General features: G+C 62.9%; 1 protein-coding gene across 1 annotated transcript in view; it reads left to right on the forward strand.

Annotated features, from left to right (window-relative positions):
- Nucleotides 1-14413, forward strand: part of LOC117646345 (serine protease filzig) — a 42529-nt gene extending 28116 nt beyond the window's left edge. Inside the window, exons 2-9 of the mRNA XM_034387225.1 lie at nt 6957-7006; nt 10057-10280; nt 10395-11545; nt 11636-12948; nt 13057-13243; nt 13469-13734; nt 13827-13981; nt 14064-14413. Of these exons, the coding sequence (XP_034243116.1) occupies nt 6957-7006; nt 10057-10280; nt 10395-11545; nt 11636-12948; nt 13057-13243; nt 13469-13734; nt 13827-13981; nt 14064-14228 (3511 nt within the window). The 3' untranslated portion in view covers nt 14229-14413. The remainder of the gene's footprint in view (nt 1-6956; nt 7007-10056; nt 10281-10394; nt 11546-11635; nt 12949-13056; nt 13244-13468; nt 13735-13826; nt 13982-14063) is intronic.
- The last annotated feature ends 3561 nt before the right edge of the window (nt 14414-17974 follow it).

Raw genomic sequence — 17974 nt, forward strand, 5'->3', positions numbered from 1 at the left:
CGCCTCGGTTGCAAACAGCGCGGGGCGGCGCGGGGGTGAGGGAATGCCAGGCCGCGGGCCGCGGCGTCGGCGACGTGCGACAACTGCGTTATTGGCAGGCAGTCCGGCCGACGCGGCCAACTATTCGCAGTCAAGTGCCATTATTTGGCGCCCTGCTTCGCGGAGCTTCGCAGTGGTCGGCGGCGCCCGTTCGTTGGCGCCGGGGGGGCGTGGCCGGGCGTGGCGCGGCCGGGTGGCCGGTCGCCCGGGGGACGCCGGAGAGCGAAAGTGTCCTGGAGCACCACAACAACAGCGGCACGCCGGCCACACCGCAGACAGCCTATCGCCCAATCGGCGGGGAAGACGGACGGGCGGAGCACGGGACACAGACAGACAGACAGACAGACCGACGGACAGACAAACAGACAGACGGACGGGAAAAAGAAAGAAAGTCGCCCGCTGCTTGTCCAGGCCGTGTTGGCTCGCTGGCCCGCTATTCATACACGGCGAGCCCCGGACCGTGGCCGTGCTGGCCGTGCTGGCCGTGCTGGCCGTGCTGGAGGCAGCCCGCCGCGCACGCGCTCCGAGGGCCTGGACCCTGGACTCCCTGGACGCACAGTGGGCCAGAAGCCGGTGGAGGCGGCCAAAACTCTAGACGCGTTTTGAGCTCCAGAGTCGCTAAGCAGGACTCGAACCGAACGTGTGACCCCACCAATGGATTGCTCGTCCGACGAGGAATCCATTGGTGGGGTCACATGTTCGTTTCGAGGCCTGTTTAGTGACTCTGGAGCTCAAAACGCGTCTAGAGTTTTGGCCGCCTCCACCGGCTTCTGGCCCACTGTGGGACGCCTGGACCGCCTCCAGCGGGCTTGGCCTTGGCCTTGGCCATCCCCGGCGCCGTGCTGCAGCCAAGCCGGCTTCTAGGAGCGCCGTTGCGCGCCGCCGTTCTGCCAGGAGGCGTGGTCGTAAAAGAAGACGCGGATCTTCAACAAACGTTAGTTCCCGGGCACGCCGTCGGGGGCATAGCGCGGCGGCGGCGGCGGCGTCGGACCGCTTCGTGTCAAATTTCCTTCAATAGGCTCATTTGCATTGACGCCTCGCGAACTAGGGCAGGGCAGAGCAGGCACGGCAGGGCACGGCAGGGCACGGCAGGGCACGGCGCCGGAAACGGGCTGTACCGGGAACAAACGGGGCGGGGGCGTGTTGGGGGGGGGGGGGATCCGATCGAGCCATTCCTCGCGCCATAATTGCCCGAATAATTAGGAATAATTAGGACTATGTGAACGGCGAAAGGGAAGAACGGGTGAAAGGGCGGCAAGGCGCGGCCCAGCACCGCTCGACGTACGTAGAAAGTAGAGTGTATTCGCGGCGCGTATTGTCCCGGGAACGGGATTAGCTCGGCTCAGGCTCAGCCTTCCTTTTCCCCGGCGCTGCGCTCCACACGCCCCGCCCCCGCCGAGTCAAGTCGCGCCGCCAAGTGTTTGTTCCTGGGCGACAACGTGGACGGCGTGGCGACGGTGGCGGCCACGCGGTCCACCTCCAAATCCGGGCAGTGGCTCGCTAAAGTGGGAAGCGGGCCTCGCGGGGAGCCTGGGCACACTGTGTGTGTTTCAGAGCGTAGTGGTGCGTTCTCAGCCACCCAGATTTAGGGGCGCTGGGTTACTCCGTGGCCGCCGGCCCGGCATGGTGACGGGTGACTCAACCGCCGAGGCACGGCGATGCGACAGTGTGGGGTGAAAGCAATACGCGTGCTGCCATGCCGCCCGGTGGGTGGGGGTGGCGGTGACGACGGTGACGGTACAGTCCACGGCGGGCTGGGCGATCCGAGCCACGCGCCGCCACGCCGCGCCGGGTGAGGGCCCATCCCATCCGAGACCCCGCTGGTTCTGCCAGTGGCGCCGCCGCGCTGCCCAACCCTCGCAACTCGCTGAACCCTCGCAGTGGCGCTGCGGGGAGCCTAATTGACGAATGAGCTCCTCAGGGTCGCACCCCCAGCGGCTCCCCGCAGACTCCCAGCCAGCATCCCCGCGGCCGCGCCATCCAACACCCCGCCAAGGCCGTGCCTGCTGTGCTTCCATGGTGCTGCTGCGTCGTCCGCCTTCACTGGTAGCCAACGAATGTGACATCACATTCGTTTGAACGTGAAAACTACGATGTCAGATTGAACGTGACAAACAGAGAAAATTCATACTCAAACGATTGTGACACGCCGCACCGCTTTGTCACATTACTTCGGCTGTGACACGAAATCAGCAGGTAAACTGTCACATTAAAACGAATGTGACACATGGTACCCATTGACATACATCGTGTCACATCCAAACGAATGTGACACCCATGTGCTGTCACGTTCGTTTGAATGTGACATGCCCAAATTGTCACATTAAATGGAACGTGACACGCCATAACCTGACACTTATAGCGTGTCCGGGCCGTGTCACGTTCGTTTGAATGTGACAATTAGGGCATGTCACATTCAAACGAACGTGACAGCATATGGGTGTCACATTCGTTTGGATGTGACACGATGTATGTCAAAGGGGACCATGTGTCACATTCGTTTTAATGTGACAGTTTACCTGCTGATTTCGTGTCACACCCGAAGTAATGTGACAGAGCGGTGCGGTGTGTCACATTCGTTTGAGTATGAATTTTCTCTGTTTGTCACGTTCAAACTGACATCGCCGTTTTCACGTCCAAACGAATGTGATGTCACATTCGTTGGCTACCAGTGTTGGTGCCGCTCATCGCCAGCCTCGGCCTCGGGGGCCCACTCGGCCACTCGGCCACCGCCGTGGACGCGGCCCGCTCGCCGTTCGGCCGTCGGGGCTCCGTCCGTTCGGGGACACTACTCGCCACCTTTCTCCGTTTACGCTCGTCATTTTCCCCGCCCGTTTCCGGGAAGTCTTTGTCGCGGATATGGCATCTGTCAGCGCGGCGGCACGGCCCGGACGACGACGCCGACGACGGGGCCGCCAAGCGCCGCGCCAAGCACCCCGCCCGAAACCTCGACGCGGTGACCTAGTGCGGGGAAACGAAGCGCACCGCGCGCCGTGCACTTTGCACGCGCTGGGACGACGTGTGTGACACGCTCGTGACACGCTCGTGACACGCTCGTGACACGCTCGTGACACGCTCGTGACACGCTCGTGACACGCTCGTGACACGCTCGTGACACGCTCGTGACACGCTCGTGACACGCTCGTGACACGCTCGTGACAAGCTCGTGACACGCTCGTGACACGCTCGTGACAAGCTCGTGACACGCTCGTGACACGCTCGTGACACGTTCGTGACACGCTCGTGACACGCTCGTGACACGCTCGTGACACGTTCGTGACTCGCTCGGGAGTCGCTCGGGAGTCTCTCGGGACTCGCTCGGGAGTCGCTCGTGACACGGGCGTGTGTGCGGCTGGGCCAGGCTGCGCCAGGCTGGGCCTGATGACTGAGGAGAAGGAGGACGACCACCCCTGATAGTCGCGAGCCGCGGCGCTTTCTGTTCCGGAATGTCCACGCACACACACATGTCAAACACGGGCACACGGACGCACTTGTCAAACACACACTTGCACACATGCAGTCAATTAACCATGAAGCGATGACAGCGCGGCGATGCTGACCCCTTTCGGCCGCGGTCGTCGCTGTTACGACGCGGCACACTGTACTGCAGACGACGCGCCGGAGACGGAGTCGGACAAGTGTAGCAATCTCGCTGTTGAGGCCTTTCGAGCTGGAGGAGTCAGCGCCGGGGGACGTGACGCGACGCGACGCGTAGTCTACTTTACGACCCCGGTTAATCTTTGAACGGAGTTCGGCCGGCCAGGCCAAGGGCCGGGCAGGGTCGTTGGACTCAAAGTTCGGGGCCGTCTGGCCTGCCCTGCTGTCAGGGCGTTCCATCCGAGACTTCTCCAGACATCTATCTGTCTGGGGCAGGCGCAGGCAGGCGCTGCTATCTCCCGGGCTAGACGCTCTGTTGGGTGGGCGCCCGGCCCGCCCCGGCTCTAAGTGCACCTGTGTTGGCCGTGAATTCGCAGGTGAACGCACTTCGGGGACGCCTCGGCCGTGCCTCTGCCTCGGCCTCTGCCGAGCGGGAAAGGGAGACCAAACTCCCTTTCGTTGGTCATCGTCTCCGCCTGCTTCGTCTGCTTCGCCTGCTGCAATTAAAAATTCGTCACCGCCTTGCGCCGCGTCTGGAACGGCTCGGTCTCGCGGCTTTATTGGTGTCGCCAGGCTCGGCTCATTACATGCCAAGCCAGACCAACGCAGGTTCAAGGTGGGGAACGCTGTAATTAGAGGAGAAAGTGGAGATTTTCCTAGCTGCATGCTCTGCATGTCGGATTCTTTCCTTTTTTTAGCCCCGCGCTGCCTCCGCGGCTGCCGGGGGTCGAACCCGCGACCCGGGCCGCAAGAGCCGAAAGGGCCAGGCCGCTGGCCAACTGGTGTGACGGGCCCAGGGCTGCGCAGGGCTCGCATCCCGGCAGCCAAGTGAGCTGGAGTGACCCAGTTCGGACGGTTACACGCGGAGAACAAGGCCACATCCGAACCGAAACCCAGAATTTCCGGTTGCACTACCCCGAGGAGAGGATGGGGGGAAGGAGAAGACGAAGACGAAAAAATGTCGCTTCTTTTTCTCGCTGCGCTCGGCTGCTGGGGACTGCGGAGACACGCCGCCTGGATGTGGGTCCCTCGGGGTGTGGATGCTGACATGCTTCTCCTTGTCGAACGGACACGTAAGCGGCAATTCAATTGCCGGCGCGTGAGCCCGCGCGCGTGGGGGTGGCACGTGCGAGGCACGCTGACGGACGGACGGACAGACAGACAGACAGACAGACAGACAGACTGACTGACTGACTGACTGACTGACTGACTGACTGACTGACTGACTGACTGACTGACTGACTGACGACTACACTGACTACTCACTCACTCACTCACTCAAATGACTACACTGACTGACATGACTCACTCACTGACTCAATGAATGATGAATGAATGAATGAATGATGAATGAATGAATGATATATGAATGAATGAATGAATGAATGAATGGAATGAATGAATGAATGAATGAATGGAATGAAATGAATGGAAGGAATGAATGACTGACTGACAAGCAGGCAGACAGACAGACAGACAGACAGACAGACAGACAGAGGGACAGGCAGACAGCCGGCGGCGGGCAGACGGATAGAGTGTTTCCTGTCCGGCACACCACAGGCTTCGTGAGCTTCGCGGAGTCTTCGCGGACCGCAGAGGCAAATGGAGCCGTTTGGACCGCGTTGCGCCGCGTCGGCAGTTCTTTGTTCGTTACTGCGACGGCCGGAGCGGAACGACGCGTGGGCGAGGCGGGCGGGCAGACCGCGCTGGCGGACACACCGGCAGGCCGTACGCCGCACGCGCACATTTGAGGAATACGTATTTGGGCGTTTGGCCCATTTGTGCGCGTGGGCGAGCCGAGCCGTTACGAACGGTATCGCTCGCGGACCTTGTCTTCATCGTCGTCGTCATCCTGGGTTCGCCTGCAGCAGCCGCAAGGCCGCGGGGTGGCAGAGCGCGAAAGGGCCTAAATTACCGGTAATGGAACTTCAAAAAAACGGTTTTAGCTCAATTCGCTAAACAGGACTTCGGAAACGACGTTTGGCGACTTACGGATTTCATCTTTTCGAAGGACATTAAAGTGAAAAAGGGATTAACGCTTGTATCGACAGTACGACTTAAGACAAACAGTGCAGATAGGTCAGATTTGTACGATCAACCAGATTTCATTACAGAAGACCCACTAGATTCAGACGGCGAGAGTGATGACGGATGGTGCATGCCGGTCATCGCACCTCAGTGCATGCGATAGCTTCATGGGAATTTCGCGAAGCAGAGCAAATGGAGAAACATTGACCGCGTCGCGCACGCGTTTGCCGTTCTGCACGGCCGTCGTAAACAAATCGACCTAGCAGGCGGTGTATTCCCTAGGAGGCACACCTTGCGCTAGCGGGAAATCCCTAGGGACGTACAAGCCTGCAGGGCGGCATTTGAGGAATATGTATTTGGGCTATTTGAGCCCATCTTTGTAAAACACTAGGCGAAAAATGACCGTTAACCCGGTTTCGCGTGCGGAAAAATTCCTGGAAAATACGTCTATCTACGCGGTAATTACCTGGTAATTCTTACCGCCTTCGCAAGGCCGCTAGGCCAGAGCGCGAACATTGGGCCAGAAGACCGGTGTGGAGACTCAAGACGCGTTTTGAGCTCCAGAGTCGCTAAATAGACCTCGATGGGGCTCAAAACGCGTCTAGAGTTTTGGTCGCCTCCGCCGGTCTTCTGGCCCACTGTGCACCACCGCCGAGCGCCGCCGAGCGAGTCCCGGCCGATGCAAGTTTGTGTTTCGCTTTGCCATCCATTGGTGGGGTCACACGCTAGGTTCGAGTCCCACTTAGCGACTCTAGAGTACAAAACACGTCTAGAGTTTTGTCCGCCTCCACCGGTCTTCTGGCCCACTGTGGCGCGGCGAGTGTGATGGACGGCGTGGCGGCGCCGCGGCTCGACTCGCACTCCTCGCAGTGAGGATTATTTTTGTTTCATTTTGCCCGCAAAGTTTCGCGAAAAAGCGAGAGAAAATGGAGGAAACAACGCAGCGCGCGCACCGCCCCCGCCTTGCCGCCCTGACGGCCAAGGTCGTTCCGCCGGCGGTAACGATGGTAACGAACCCCGGCCCCGGCGCGGCGCAGAACCGTTCGGGGTGCGCGGTAACGATGTAACGCGAGGATGACGGAGGGGGCGTCGGCTTGATGTGTTTGCAGCGATTCCTCGTCCTTAGTGCCGGGCTTGTCTTGCTTCCCGCTCACACTTGTGTTCCTGTTACAGGGTTGCGGCACGGGCGGCGGGGCGCGGGGCGTGGCGGGGGCCTGCGTCCTCGCGGTCCTGACGCTCCTGACCTGCGCGCGCTGCGCGGCGGCCGCCCCGGACCCCGGCGGCCACCCCAGAGGCGCCACGCCGGAGGACGGCGGGGGGACGGCCACCGCACGCGAACAAGGTAACTAAAGTCTAGGGCAGCTCCTTCCGGCCAGGTCGCCGTCGTCGCGCCTCCGTGCCGCACGAGAGTGAGAGGCGGCGGCTTTGCGCTTCGCGTCGGGAAAGAGATTCCGTCGTGTTTACGGCGACGAGCGCGGGACAAGCGCCCCATCAGGCCTTGTGGAGGGGGAGGGGGGGACACAGGTGGCCGAGATGTGCGCCAAGTCGCGCCTCGCCGCCACGCCCTCCGCATGCTGGGTAAACTCGTCCGACTGTCTTTCCTCTCTTTTCGTCGCGTCCCAGCTGGCAGCGCTGGCTCTGCTGGCTCTGCTGGCGGCGCGGCGCCACCTCCGGCCCTACGGCCTCCGCCAGGCAAACGAAATGAAGAGCGTGTTGTGTCGGCCACTTGGCGCCAGCCGGCCGCCGCCGTCGTCGTCGTCACGGACTTGTTGGCGTGCCTCCGCGGCCTCGATGTGGAGCGGCGGGGTCAGTAGGGGAGGGAACAAAAAATGTCACCCCGCGCGCCACTGGTATTCGAACCCGCGACTGTGGCGGCCGCCGACCCCCGCCCTGTCCGCGGTCGTCGTCGTCGGGGCAGTAAATGAAACCGAGCACAACGGGCTGAGACTACGCGGCCGTCTGCCCGGCCGTCCTCGCCATGGGACTGACTGCGTGAGGGAGAAAGTGGGTCGAGGAAAAAATTTGGCGATCCAGACAACGGCATGCTGGGGAGAGGAGAGGAGGGTCCGGACCAAATATCAGCAGCAGCGCCGCCGGGTGTCGCGCGTGCATCTCGTTGTTATCGTCCGGGCCGCCGCCGTCGTGCTCCCGAAGCGCCCGAACGCGGCGCCGCACAGTGGGCCAGAAGACCGGTGGTGGAGGCGGCCAAAACTCTGGACGCGTTTTTAGCTCCAGAGTCGCTGAAAGGGACTCGAACCGAACTTGTGACCCCATCAACGGATTGCTCTTTGAACGAGGAATTCATTGGTGGGGTCACACGTTCGGTTCGTTCGAGACCTGTTCAGCGACTCTGGAGCACAAAACGCGTCTACAGTTTTGGCCACCTCCACCGGTCTTCTGGTCCACTGTGCGCCGATCCGGGCCGCGGCGGGGCGTGTGAACCTCGCCGTCGACGACAGCAGCGGCTGCCAGAAGCGGCCTTCCTGTCGTCAACCATAAATCGGCGCCAAAAGTTGGACCAACAACTGAAGAGGGCAAAAATAGGAATTTCTAGAAGAATATTTACATGTCGATAGAGTAGAAATATTGGGTTTGGTCAACTGAGAGGTACTCCGCGAAATTCTTTGTCATCGTGAACGCCGAAAAGAGTGCGATGCATTTCCTGTTCGGCTGCCGCTACGCCGGTTATGGGTTCGCGGAGTGCATTCCCAGCCGCGGGTCGCGAGTGCGCAGTCAACACGGCAACCCCTTCCCGCGGCCTCGCCGCCTCGCCGCACAGTGGGCCAGAAGACCGGTGGAGCGGACCAAAACTCTTGACGCGTTTTGAGCTCCAGAGTCGCTAAATGGGACTCGAACCGAACGTGTGACCCCACCAATGGATTCCTCGTTCGGAGAGCAGTCCATTGGTGGGGTCACACGTTCGGTTCGAAGCCTGTTTAGCGACTATGGAGCTCAAAACGCGTCTAGAGTTTTGGCCGCCTCCACCGGTCTTCTGGCCCACTGTGCGCCGTGGCGTGGCCGCCAAGGCACTATGCGGCTAATGGGACTTATGAATGGCTGCGCTGCGCCGTGCTGCGCCGTGCACTTGGCGGGCTGCTGCTCCAGTGACCCGGGTAATGTCGGGTAAAATCCGATGGCGCAGATCTGATAATGGAGACCCAGCGCCACGCTGCGCCGCGAGGCCCGGCCCTCGGCCCTCGGGTCGATACGGCACTGGGGCGGACTCCGGCAGGCACTCCGGCAAGGCGCCGAGCAACAGGACGCTGCAGGGGCCGGGCTGGGGCGCGGCCCGGGTGGGCCCCCCTGGGGGAGTGCTTTTACCGCCTCTCGCGTCCCGGTCCCAGTGGGTGTCCTGTTGTTGGTGTCGGGCGAATCATATTTGATGGCGGCAAACGCTCATGCGGAATCGGTCCGCAAACAAGCGACGAAGTCGGAGCCTCGTTCCCTCTAGGGGCCCGCCCCACAGTGGGCCAGAAGACCTGTGGAGGCGGTCAAAATCCTAGACGCGGTTTGAGCTCTAGATTCGCTAAATGGGACTCGATCCGAACGTGTGGTCCCACCAATGGATTGCTCTCCGAACGAGAAATCCATTGGTGGGGTCACACGTTCGGTTTGAGTCCTGTTTGGCGACTCTGGAGCTCAAAACGCGTCTAGGGTTTTGGCCGCCTCCACCGGTCTTCCGGCCCACTGTGCGCCCGCCCCGCCTTAAGCGTTCGCGTCACGCCCACTCCCCGCGCGCCGATCTTGCCTCGGGTTTCAAAGCGGCGCGCTTTCCTCGCTTTCCCGATGTCCCGAATGTAATGCGAGCGGCGCCGTCAACAGACGCCCCCCCACTCCGATTCAGCGCCTTCCAAGGTCACGCCCTGCAGGCCCGCGCACAACCTATTTGCCGGCACAACTTTACTCGCCTTGGAGCAGTAAGCGTGCGGTACACACTCGACCCTCGCGGAGTGTGGGCGTTATTTTTGGCTTGTCGCTCTTGCGCGCCACCGGAGCAGTAAAGCTGTTAAGCACCATATATCCCCCAGCAGTCCAAGCTGCAGAACCGACACGCATTTAATTAGAAGGCGTGCTCCTGATCGGCTGCGATCGTGCCGCGCGAAGCATGGCGAAGCATGGCGAAGCATGGCGCGGGCGGCACTGGAAGGTCACGAGGAGGTCGCCGTCAGGGAAAGTGCTACGCCCCGCCCCGCCCCGCCGCGGCGGGCCTCGGATCGGCAACTGTTTATCCGGAAACAGAAACGCGTTAGGCGCGGTTCGACTGTGGCGCGATCGTGGCCGGCATTTGAAAGCGGGCGTTCTGCGCGCCGCGCATCGCAAAAACACTGCCAGTACTGCCAGGGTGCGAAATAATGTCATTAGCGTAAACACGGTGCTTTTTGCTCGTTGCAGGTCGGAAGCTGTTCGGCGGCTACAAGATCACGCCGCGGCCCTGCCAGGGCACGTCCAGCAGCACGGGCTTCAGGGAGGCCGCCACGGGCACCTGCATGTTCAACTACGAGTGCAGCCGGCGCCAGGGCGAGGTGGTGGGCACGTGCACGGACTCGTTCCTGTTCGGCGCGTGCTGCCGCCTGCCGCCCGGCGTGGTGTACGCCCCCGACGACGTGGATGAGCTCGTCAGCGAGCGGCCCTCGCTGGACAACAAGCTGCCCCCCGCGCCAGCACCGCTGCCGTCGGCGGCGGACAGCGCCCTGCCCGCCAGGCCCGCGGTCGCCACTGGCGGCGGGCAGGGCGTCCACGCCGTGGACCCCCTGGACTCGGCGCTCATCAACGAACTGTTCCTGAACGCCGCGCTGCACCGGCCGCCAGCACAGGGCACGTACGCGTCGCCGGACACCGTGCTGCTGCACCGCAACGGCTCCGTCGTCAGCGAGGAGGCGCAGAACCTGGAGGAGCTGTTGGCCCTCAACAACAGCCCTTCGTCGGGCCTGGCCGCCACCAGCAAGTCGCCGCCGGAGACCTCGGCGACGGGGATGGACGGCTCCGCGCCCGGCCGGCCGGAGATCACCACCTTCAGCTACGTGACCGGGCCCGGCGGCGTGACGGCCACCTCCACTGCCCCGGACATGCAGCCCACCACCAAGCTGGCGGGGACCTTCGCGTCCACGGGCAGGCCCTACCCGTCAGAGCCGTCGTCCTGGGACCAGATCCTGCAGTCCAACTCGATCCCCACCGAGGCCGTGGAGCAGGACGAAGCGGCCGACGCGAGCAACAAGGTCTCCACCAAGCCGTACGTCGCGGCCTCCACCACGTTCTACACCCAGCCGCAGCCGCCGCGCATCACCAAGCCCACGTTCTACTCGTCCACCACCAAGTGGCACACCTCGGGCGGCGTGACGACGCAGCGCTTGCCGTCCTTCCGGCCCAAGCCGCAGGCCAGCACGTCGTCGCCCTGGTCTTCATCCGCTGGCACCAAGTGGACCTCCTCGCCGTCCAAGCGGCCCCAACAGCCCGCCGCGTCGCCCGGCGATCACTTTGTGCCGGTGCCGCTGGTCACGGCCAACTCGCAGAATGGCGTGACGGTCCCGGACACGCCGGCCGACGACAACATCGAGGTCGCCACCAACGCCGCCTCCATCAGCCACATCCTGTCCATCCTCAACAACTCGTCGCCCCCGGTCATCGAGCAGAGTGACCCCATGCCCGAGCCCGAGGCGCACCCCGACCCGCACAACACCACCTCCGGCGTGTCCACATGGGTGTCCGTGGACGGCGACAAGCCCAAGCCGCTGAGCCAGCAGTTCGCGGAGGACGCCGCGGAGGAGGACGCGTCAACGACGCCCAGCAAGGAGTACCCGACCGAGACCACCAGCAACCTCGTTACATTGTCTACCTTCTACTCGTCGAAGCGGCCGACAGTCACGCACGGCAGCACGCAGGGGTACTACACGAGCGTGCCGACGCGCCGGCCGCCCGTGCGCCCCACGCCGCGACCACCGCCCTCGCGGCCCACGTACAGACCGCCCACCAGCACGACGGTCAAGGTGCACGGCCCCGCGTACAACGTCAAGCCGTCCACGCCGCACTACCAGGGCGAGCCGAGCACGCCGTACGAGACGACGGTGCTGTTCAATCCCACGGCGGCGGACTCGGTGGAGAACGACGACTACTACCCCACGGTGAGCGTGACGCCGCCGCCGCCGCCCGACCCCACGTTCCACTACAGCCCGTACCCGCGCCCGCCCACGCCGCCGCCGCCCGTGCACGCGCACTACGACGCGCCGCTGACCGCGTCGCCCGCGCCGCCCGTGCCCTCCACGTCGCTGCGGCCGCCGAAGCCGTCGCCCGTGCCGCCCCCCGCGCCCACCGTCATCGTGCTGGGCCCGTACGACCCCATCACCACCAGCAACTACCCCACGCGCAGGCCGCAGCCCGTCACCTCCACGACGGAGAGCTCCGTGCTGCCGAGCCAGGGGCTGGTGTACACGCAGGTGCCGTCCAACCACGGCCAGGGCGGCACAGTCACCATCATCACGAAGCGGCCGCAGCGGCCTGCATCGGCCACGACGAGCACTGTGACCAAACGCACGCCCATCACCATCTCCGCGTCGGCCAGCACCACGCCCGGGCCCGCCGCGCTGGCGGACATCACCCAGAGCGTGGCTGCGTCGTCGTACCCGGGACACACCGGGACCATCTCGCCCGGGCGCCCCAACGAGAACGACTTGGTGGCCTTCCCGCCCGTCAGGGACCCCAACCTCAACGTGACCAACAGCTACCCGGGCCACACCACCATCGACGACCAGGACTACACCGAGTACCCGCCGGACTACACGACGCCGCACCTGGACGACGCCAACCTGGACAACAAGGTGCACGGCTTCGTGGACAAGATCGTCCAGTCGCTGCAGGGCAACTTCGAGGAGCTGGAGAACGTGCTGTTTAGCGGTGACAACAGCTCCAGCAGCGCCAAGCCCGTGTTCTACTCGACCACGACGCGCCGGCCCACCGTGCTTAGCACCATCGTGTCCTCCCTGCGGCCCACCAGGACCACGACGCGCCGTCCCCCGACGCGGCCCTCCAAGCCGTCCACGGCCACCATCACCATCACCACGACGCGGAAGCCGCCCAGCAAGCGGCCCAGCACGACCGCGACGACCAAGCGGCCCACCACCAGGCCCAAGCCGACGACCACCAAGAAGCCCAAGCCGCCCAAGCGCAAGCCCACGACCACGCCGGCCCCCGAGGAAGAGGACGAGGATGAAGACGACGACTTGTCGTCCACGAGCGGCTACGGCAGCTCCACCACCTCCACCGAGGACTACGAACCGGACTACAGAAGCCGTAAGGATAGTTCGCCGTCCCGCCGGCTGCGGCTGCGACCCGCCTGGTAGTGTAGACTGTCGACTGTGTCTGTGTGTGTGACTGTGATGTGTGTGTGACTGTTGACAGAGTGCGGGGTGCGGCCCCACGTCAAGTCGGGGCGCGTGGTGGGCGGCAAGGGCGCGCGCTTCGGGGAATGGCCCTGGCAGGTGCTCGTCCGGGAATCCACGTGGCTCGGCCTCTTCACCAAGAACAAGTGCGGCGGCGTGCTCATCACCCACAAATACGTCGTGACGGCGGCCCACTGCCAGCCAGGGTACGCGGCCACGCGCCAGGGCGAAGCGCCTGCGAAGCGCCGGGTAGGCAACCCGCGCGCACCGGCGTGTAACAGGGCGGCCTACCCCACCCACTGCAGGCGCTCCGGACCGCAGCGACGTCCTATCATTTATTTCTCAAAATATTTTATTTGCATTTAATGTGTGTTAATCATGTCACCGTTGATACTTCGGCCTTGAACTTGACCTTGGCTCTGCTGATGCAGGTTCCTGGCGTCGCTGGTGGCCGTCTTCGGCGAGTACGACATCTCGGGCGAGCTGGAGCCGAAGCGCTCCGTCTCCAAGAACGTGCGGCGCGTGATCGTGCACCGGCAGTACGACGCCGCCACGTTCGAGAACGACCTGGCGCTGCTGGAGCTCGAGTCCCCCGTGTCCTACGACACGCACATCGTGCCCATCTGCATGCCGCAGGACAACGAGGACTTCACCGGCAGGATGGCCACCGTCACCGGCTGGGGTCGGCTCAAGTACGGTACGTACAGTGCACTGGCACAGCGGCACCCGCGAAAGGAAGGTCAAAGCTTGATTCCTTTGCTGAAATGACCCTCGTCCTCCACTGTCCAGGCGGCGGCGTTCCCAGCGTGCTCCAGGAGGTCCAGGTGCCCGTCATCGAGAACAGCGTCTGCCAGGAGATGTTCCAGACGTCCGGCCACGCCAAGAACATCATCGGCAGCTTCCTCTGCGCGGGCTACGCCAACGGGCAGCGGGATTCGTGCGAAGTGGGTGCCATAACCGCGGATTCAAGCTTGCCCTCTGCGGGGAGTCAACGCCAGCACTCACGCGTGTCCTCTTTGTTTCCAGGGCGACAGTGGCGGCCCGCTGATGGTGGAGCGCGACGACGGCCACTGGGTGCTGGTGGGCACCGTGAGCCACGGCATCAAGTGCGCCGCGCCCTACCTGCCCGGTGTCTACATGCGCACCACCTTCTACAAGCCCTGGCTGCGCTCCATCACGGGCGTGTCGTGAGCGCGCCGAGGACGCCGTCGGCGCCCCTCCAGTGATCAACTTCTTGCCACCGCGGCGCCGGCCTCCGCGCCGCGCGTCCCGGACTCTGGGCCGCAGCTCTGCAGCGTCGCCTCCAAGTGATGGACTCGAGGAGCAGGCGCTGCCGCTGCCGCCGTTGTTGTTGTTTTAGTTGTTGTTATTGTTTTTGTTGCTGAGCTCGGCTGCCGGGGCTGCCCGCGCCCCCCGACTCCGTGCCCGCGGCCGCCACTGTGCGCGCGGCCGGATGGTTCCTGTTCCCTCGGGCGGCGCGGGGACAGCCCCCGGCACGCGTGAGACAAAGACAGCCTCGTTGGCCGCGTCCGCCCGTGTCCGGCAGTGGTGCCGGAGACTGCCCCGGCTAGATGGCTAGATAGATTTTCCCTCAAAGATGAACGACACGACCCCAACTTCCGTTATCTCCTCATTCCAGAGCCTACTCCCCGAACCCCGATGCTTTCCTTGTGCCAAAATGTCCAAGTCGCGAAACAGCGTGAGATCCTTATCTCTGAGGGGACTATAAACCGTCTCTGGCAGCACTGCGCGGCACTGCGTTTGTGTGAGTGTGAGTGCGAGAGTGTGTGTGTCTGTATGTATATGCATTTTGCGGTATTCCCTGGTGGAGAATGGCGCCAAAGGCAAACGTACTAACTTCACCTTTGCCTGACCTGGTTTTAATTTATGTATTTATTTATTTATTTATTTTATATATTTACCTTTTGAATATGCTCAAAGAATGCGGGAACTTGACGGAACGCGGCTAAATTTCTAGTCTCCTCCAAGCAAACACCTTATATTTTGGTGCAATGTATTTGTTGTTTATTTTGTTATTTTCGGGCTTCCTGGCTCCGCAAGTTCCCGCTCTGCTGGCGCGCTGGCGCCCTCTGCCGGGGCCTCGCGAAGAGTCATGTCCGAACGACTTTTAAGTTTACCAGTCTGCTCCTAACGTGACGATGTACCCAAGCTGTGGAAATGTAGAAAGTGTTTTGTATTTCTTCTGTATAATAATCTTGTCTATTTATTATTTATTGATACATGTATCTATTATATATTTATATATTTATTTATTCCCTTCGAGTCAGTCGCACTACGTTCTGACATTTCCACAGCTTGAGAACGACGATGTATGATAATGTAGAAAAATGACACTAATTTATAAACTTGGGTATGTGTGAACAAAGTGTGTACAAATTCGTGTACAAAATGTACATCTCGTCACTCGTATTAACGTTACTTCCTTCTCTGTCTCCCTCTCGTTTCTCGAACTGTGTTTCCCTGCTTCTTCATCGAACTCCTGTCCAGCAATACTTGATTATGAATCCTTTCTTACTCACCTGGATGCACCATCTGTGATACCGCGGAAGTAGTGCTCGCGAGGGACTTTGTCGTCTGCTGAAAGTAACGTCAAAACCAAAATGTAAAACGTGTGTGTGTATGTGTGTGTGTCTGTGTGTGCGACTGTGCGAGAGTTGTTGTGGTAGTGGTGGTCCACGTCTTCATGGCACGAATACGAGCCGGCTCTGTGTGAGTGTGTGCGTCGGGGCGATTTCGACGACGGTGACGACGGCCCGGTGGGGCCGGCGGGGATTGGTGGGGCCTGCCTTGGGCTAGGCCCGGGAAGGCCGCCTCTCCACGCAGGCCACCACGCCGCGGCGCCACGGCCCGGCCCGCCCGGCCCCTCGCCTCGCCGGCACCGCGGTCGCTGTCATGCACCAGTTCTGGCGACCTGGAAAGGGAACGTCATATAACGTGGCGCCAGCAGCAGCAGGACTCATCCTTTCGATCGGATGGCTCAGCGCGTCATTCACGTGTCGTCCACGTGTCACCTGCGTGTCACTTGCGTGTCACCTGCGTGTCACCTGCGTGTCACTTGCGTGTCACTTTCGTGTCACTTTCGTGTCTCGTGTCACTTTCGTCTCGTGTCACTTTCGTGTCACTTTCGTGTCACTTTCGTGTCACGCGTGTCACTTGCGTGTCACTTTCGTGTCACTTGCGTGTCGCGCACGTGCTTTGCTGCCGCTGGCTTAGAACAGCCCGCGGCCCGGCACACGTGCACACGGGCACGGTCCTGTAATTCCAATGAGCCGATCGAATGCCGGCGCGCCGTGGTCGTCGTGGAGTGCAGGGCGAGTAGAGTGTGCGCGGCTCATTCCAACGCGATTGCCGTGCTTTGGCGTGCTTTGGCGTGCTTTGCCATGCTTTCGGGTGATTAGGCAAAAGGGAAAGTGCGCCGGCACTGCCAGAGGCAGCGCGGCGGGTGGCGCCATCTCTGGCCGCGGCGATCGAGCCAACGGGGCAATGGAGCCAATGGAGCCGGCAGTGATAACAAACTGCCGGTTTTAAAACCGTCCCCGCTTCCCGCTTCCCGCCACGACCGCCACGATGCCGACGGCCCGACGCGTGCGGCCTCCACTCCGACTCTCGGCTGCACGACTGTGCGTTCCTTGTTGTCATTAATTGTTTTCGTCTATTTATTTTATCATGTCGCTGTGGTCGGGGGAGCGACGAGCTCTTGAGACCCAGGGAACCAAACCTCGCTATTGTGTTTAATCTCTCGTCCCCGGTGGTTCAACGACATCGGGCTGGCGACCCAGGGCCGCGGGGACCGCGGGGACGGCGCACCCCGACGGGGGAGTCACCGGGAGCAGCCAATCAACGAATAGCTATCGGTGTAGCCGGCTGGAGAAAGGCCCCTCCACTCCCCCCCCCTCCAGGACCTCCAGCCAGATGAGTGACTCGCGTCTTCATTGACGCGGCTCGGCATGTGCCTCGGGATGAGCGGGCAGCGCATGGCAGCGCGGCGGCGTGCCTCCGCGGCGGTGCCCATCACGGTGGGGCGGGGCGCGCGGCTGTAATGCCCTTGCTGCACCTTATTGGCCTTCACCGTTAGCCGCGTCCGCGCCCGGCCATATGCAGCTCGAGGGCGGGGCGTGGCGGGGCGGGGCGGGGCAGGGCGGGGCGGTCAGCCGAGCGGGCGATGACGCATTTTCGATTAGTCGGTGCGCGCTGACGCGTTCGGCCCGTCGCCGGGTGCGACCCGGGGCCAGGGTGGCCAGGGGCTCCGCAGCGCGCAGGCCCCGCCGCCCCGCCCTCCATACGATCCACGCACTGCCGGACGCCGGCCGGACCGCCGGACCACGAGGACGATGACCCACTTTCGATGAGTCGGTCACCGCGAGGCAACCGGCCGGCTGGCCCGGCCCGGCGGCCCGGGGCCGGCCTGGTCAGGGAATCTGCTGCAGCCGTGTGCAGCCGTGTGCCAAGCAGCCGCGCCGCCCCGCCCCGCCAGCAGTGTAGCAGAGTGTACGGTCGCACCGCGTCGCGAGCAGTCGCGAGCCGGCACCGGGACGCGGCGAGGCGGACGCCACGGCGGCGTCACGCGGCGCGTCTCTACTTGTTGCGCCGCGCCCCTTTCGAGAGCCTCGGGGCGGACGACGGCGCCGCGCCGCCGCAGGACGGCCTGTTGGTCTTGGCCAGGGCCTCCAGGGCCTCCAGGGCCTCCAGGGCCTCCAGGGCCTCCAGGGCCTCCAGGGCCTCCAGGGCCTCCAGGGCCTCCAGGGCCTCCAGGGCCTCCAGGGCCTCCAGGGCCTCCAGGGCCTCCAGGGCCTCCAGGACACCGCCGGGCCCGCGCTTTTGTCAGGCGCCCCGGGTGGCGGAGGCGGCCCGATACGCGCGCCGTCGATCAAAAGGGTGTCGTCGCCAAAGGCGCCAAAGACTAGCCGCCCCCCGCC

This window comes from Thrips palmi, unplaced genomic scaffold (genome assembly GCF_012932325.1).
Source record: "Thrips palmi isolate BJ-2018 unplaced genomic scaffold, TpBJ-2018v1 HiC_scaffold_19, whole genome shotgun sequence".
Classification (NCBI taxonomy): domain Eukaryota; kingdom Metazoa; phylum Arthropoda; class Insecta; order Thysanoptera; family Thripidae; genus Thrips; species Thrips palmi.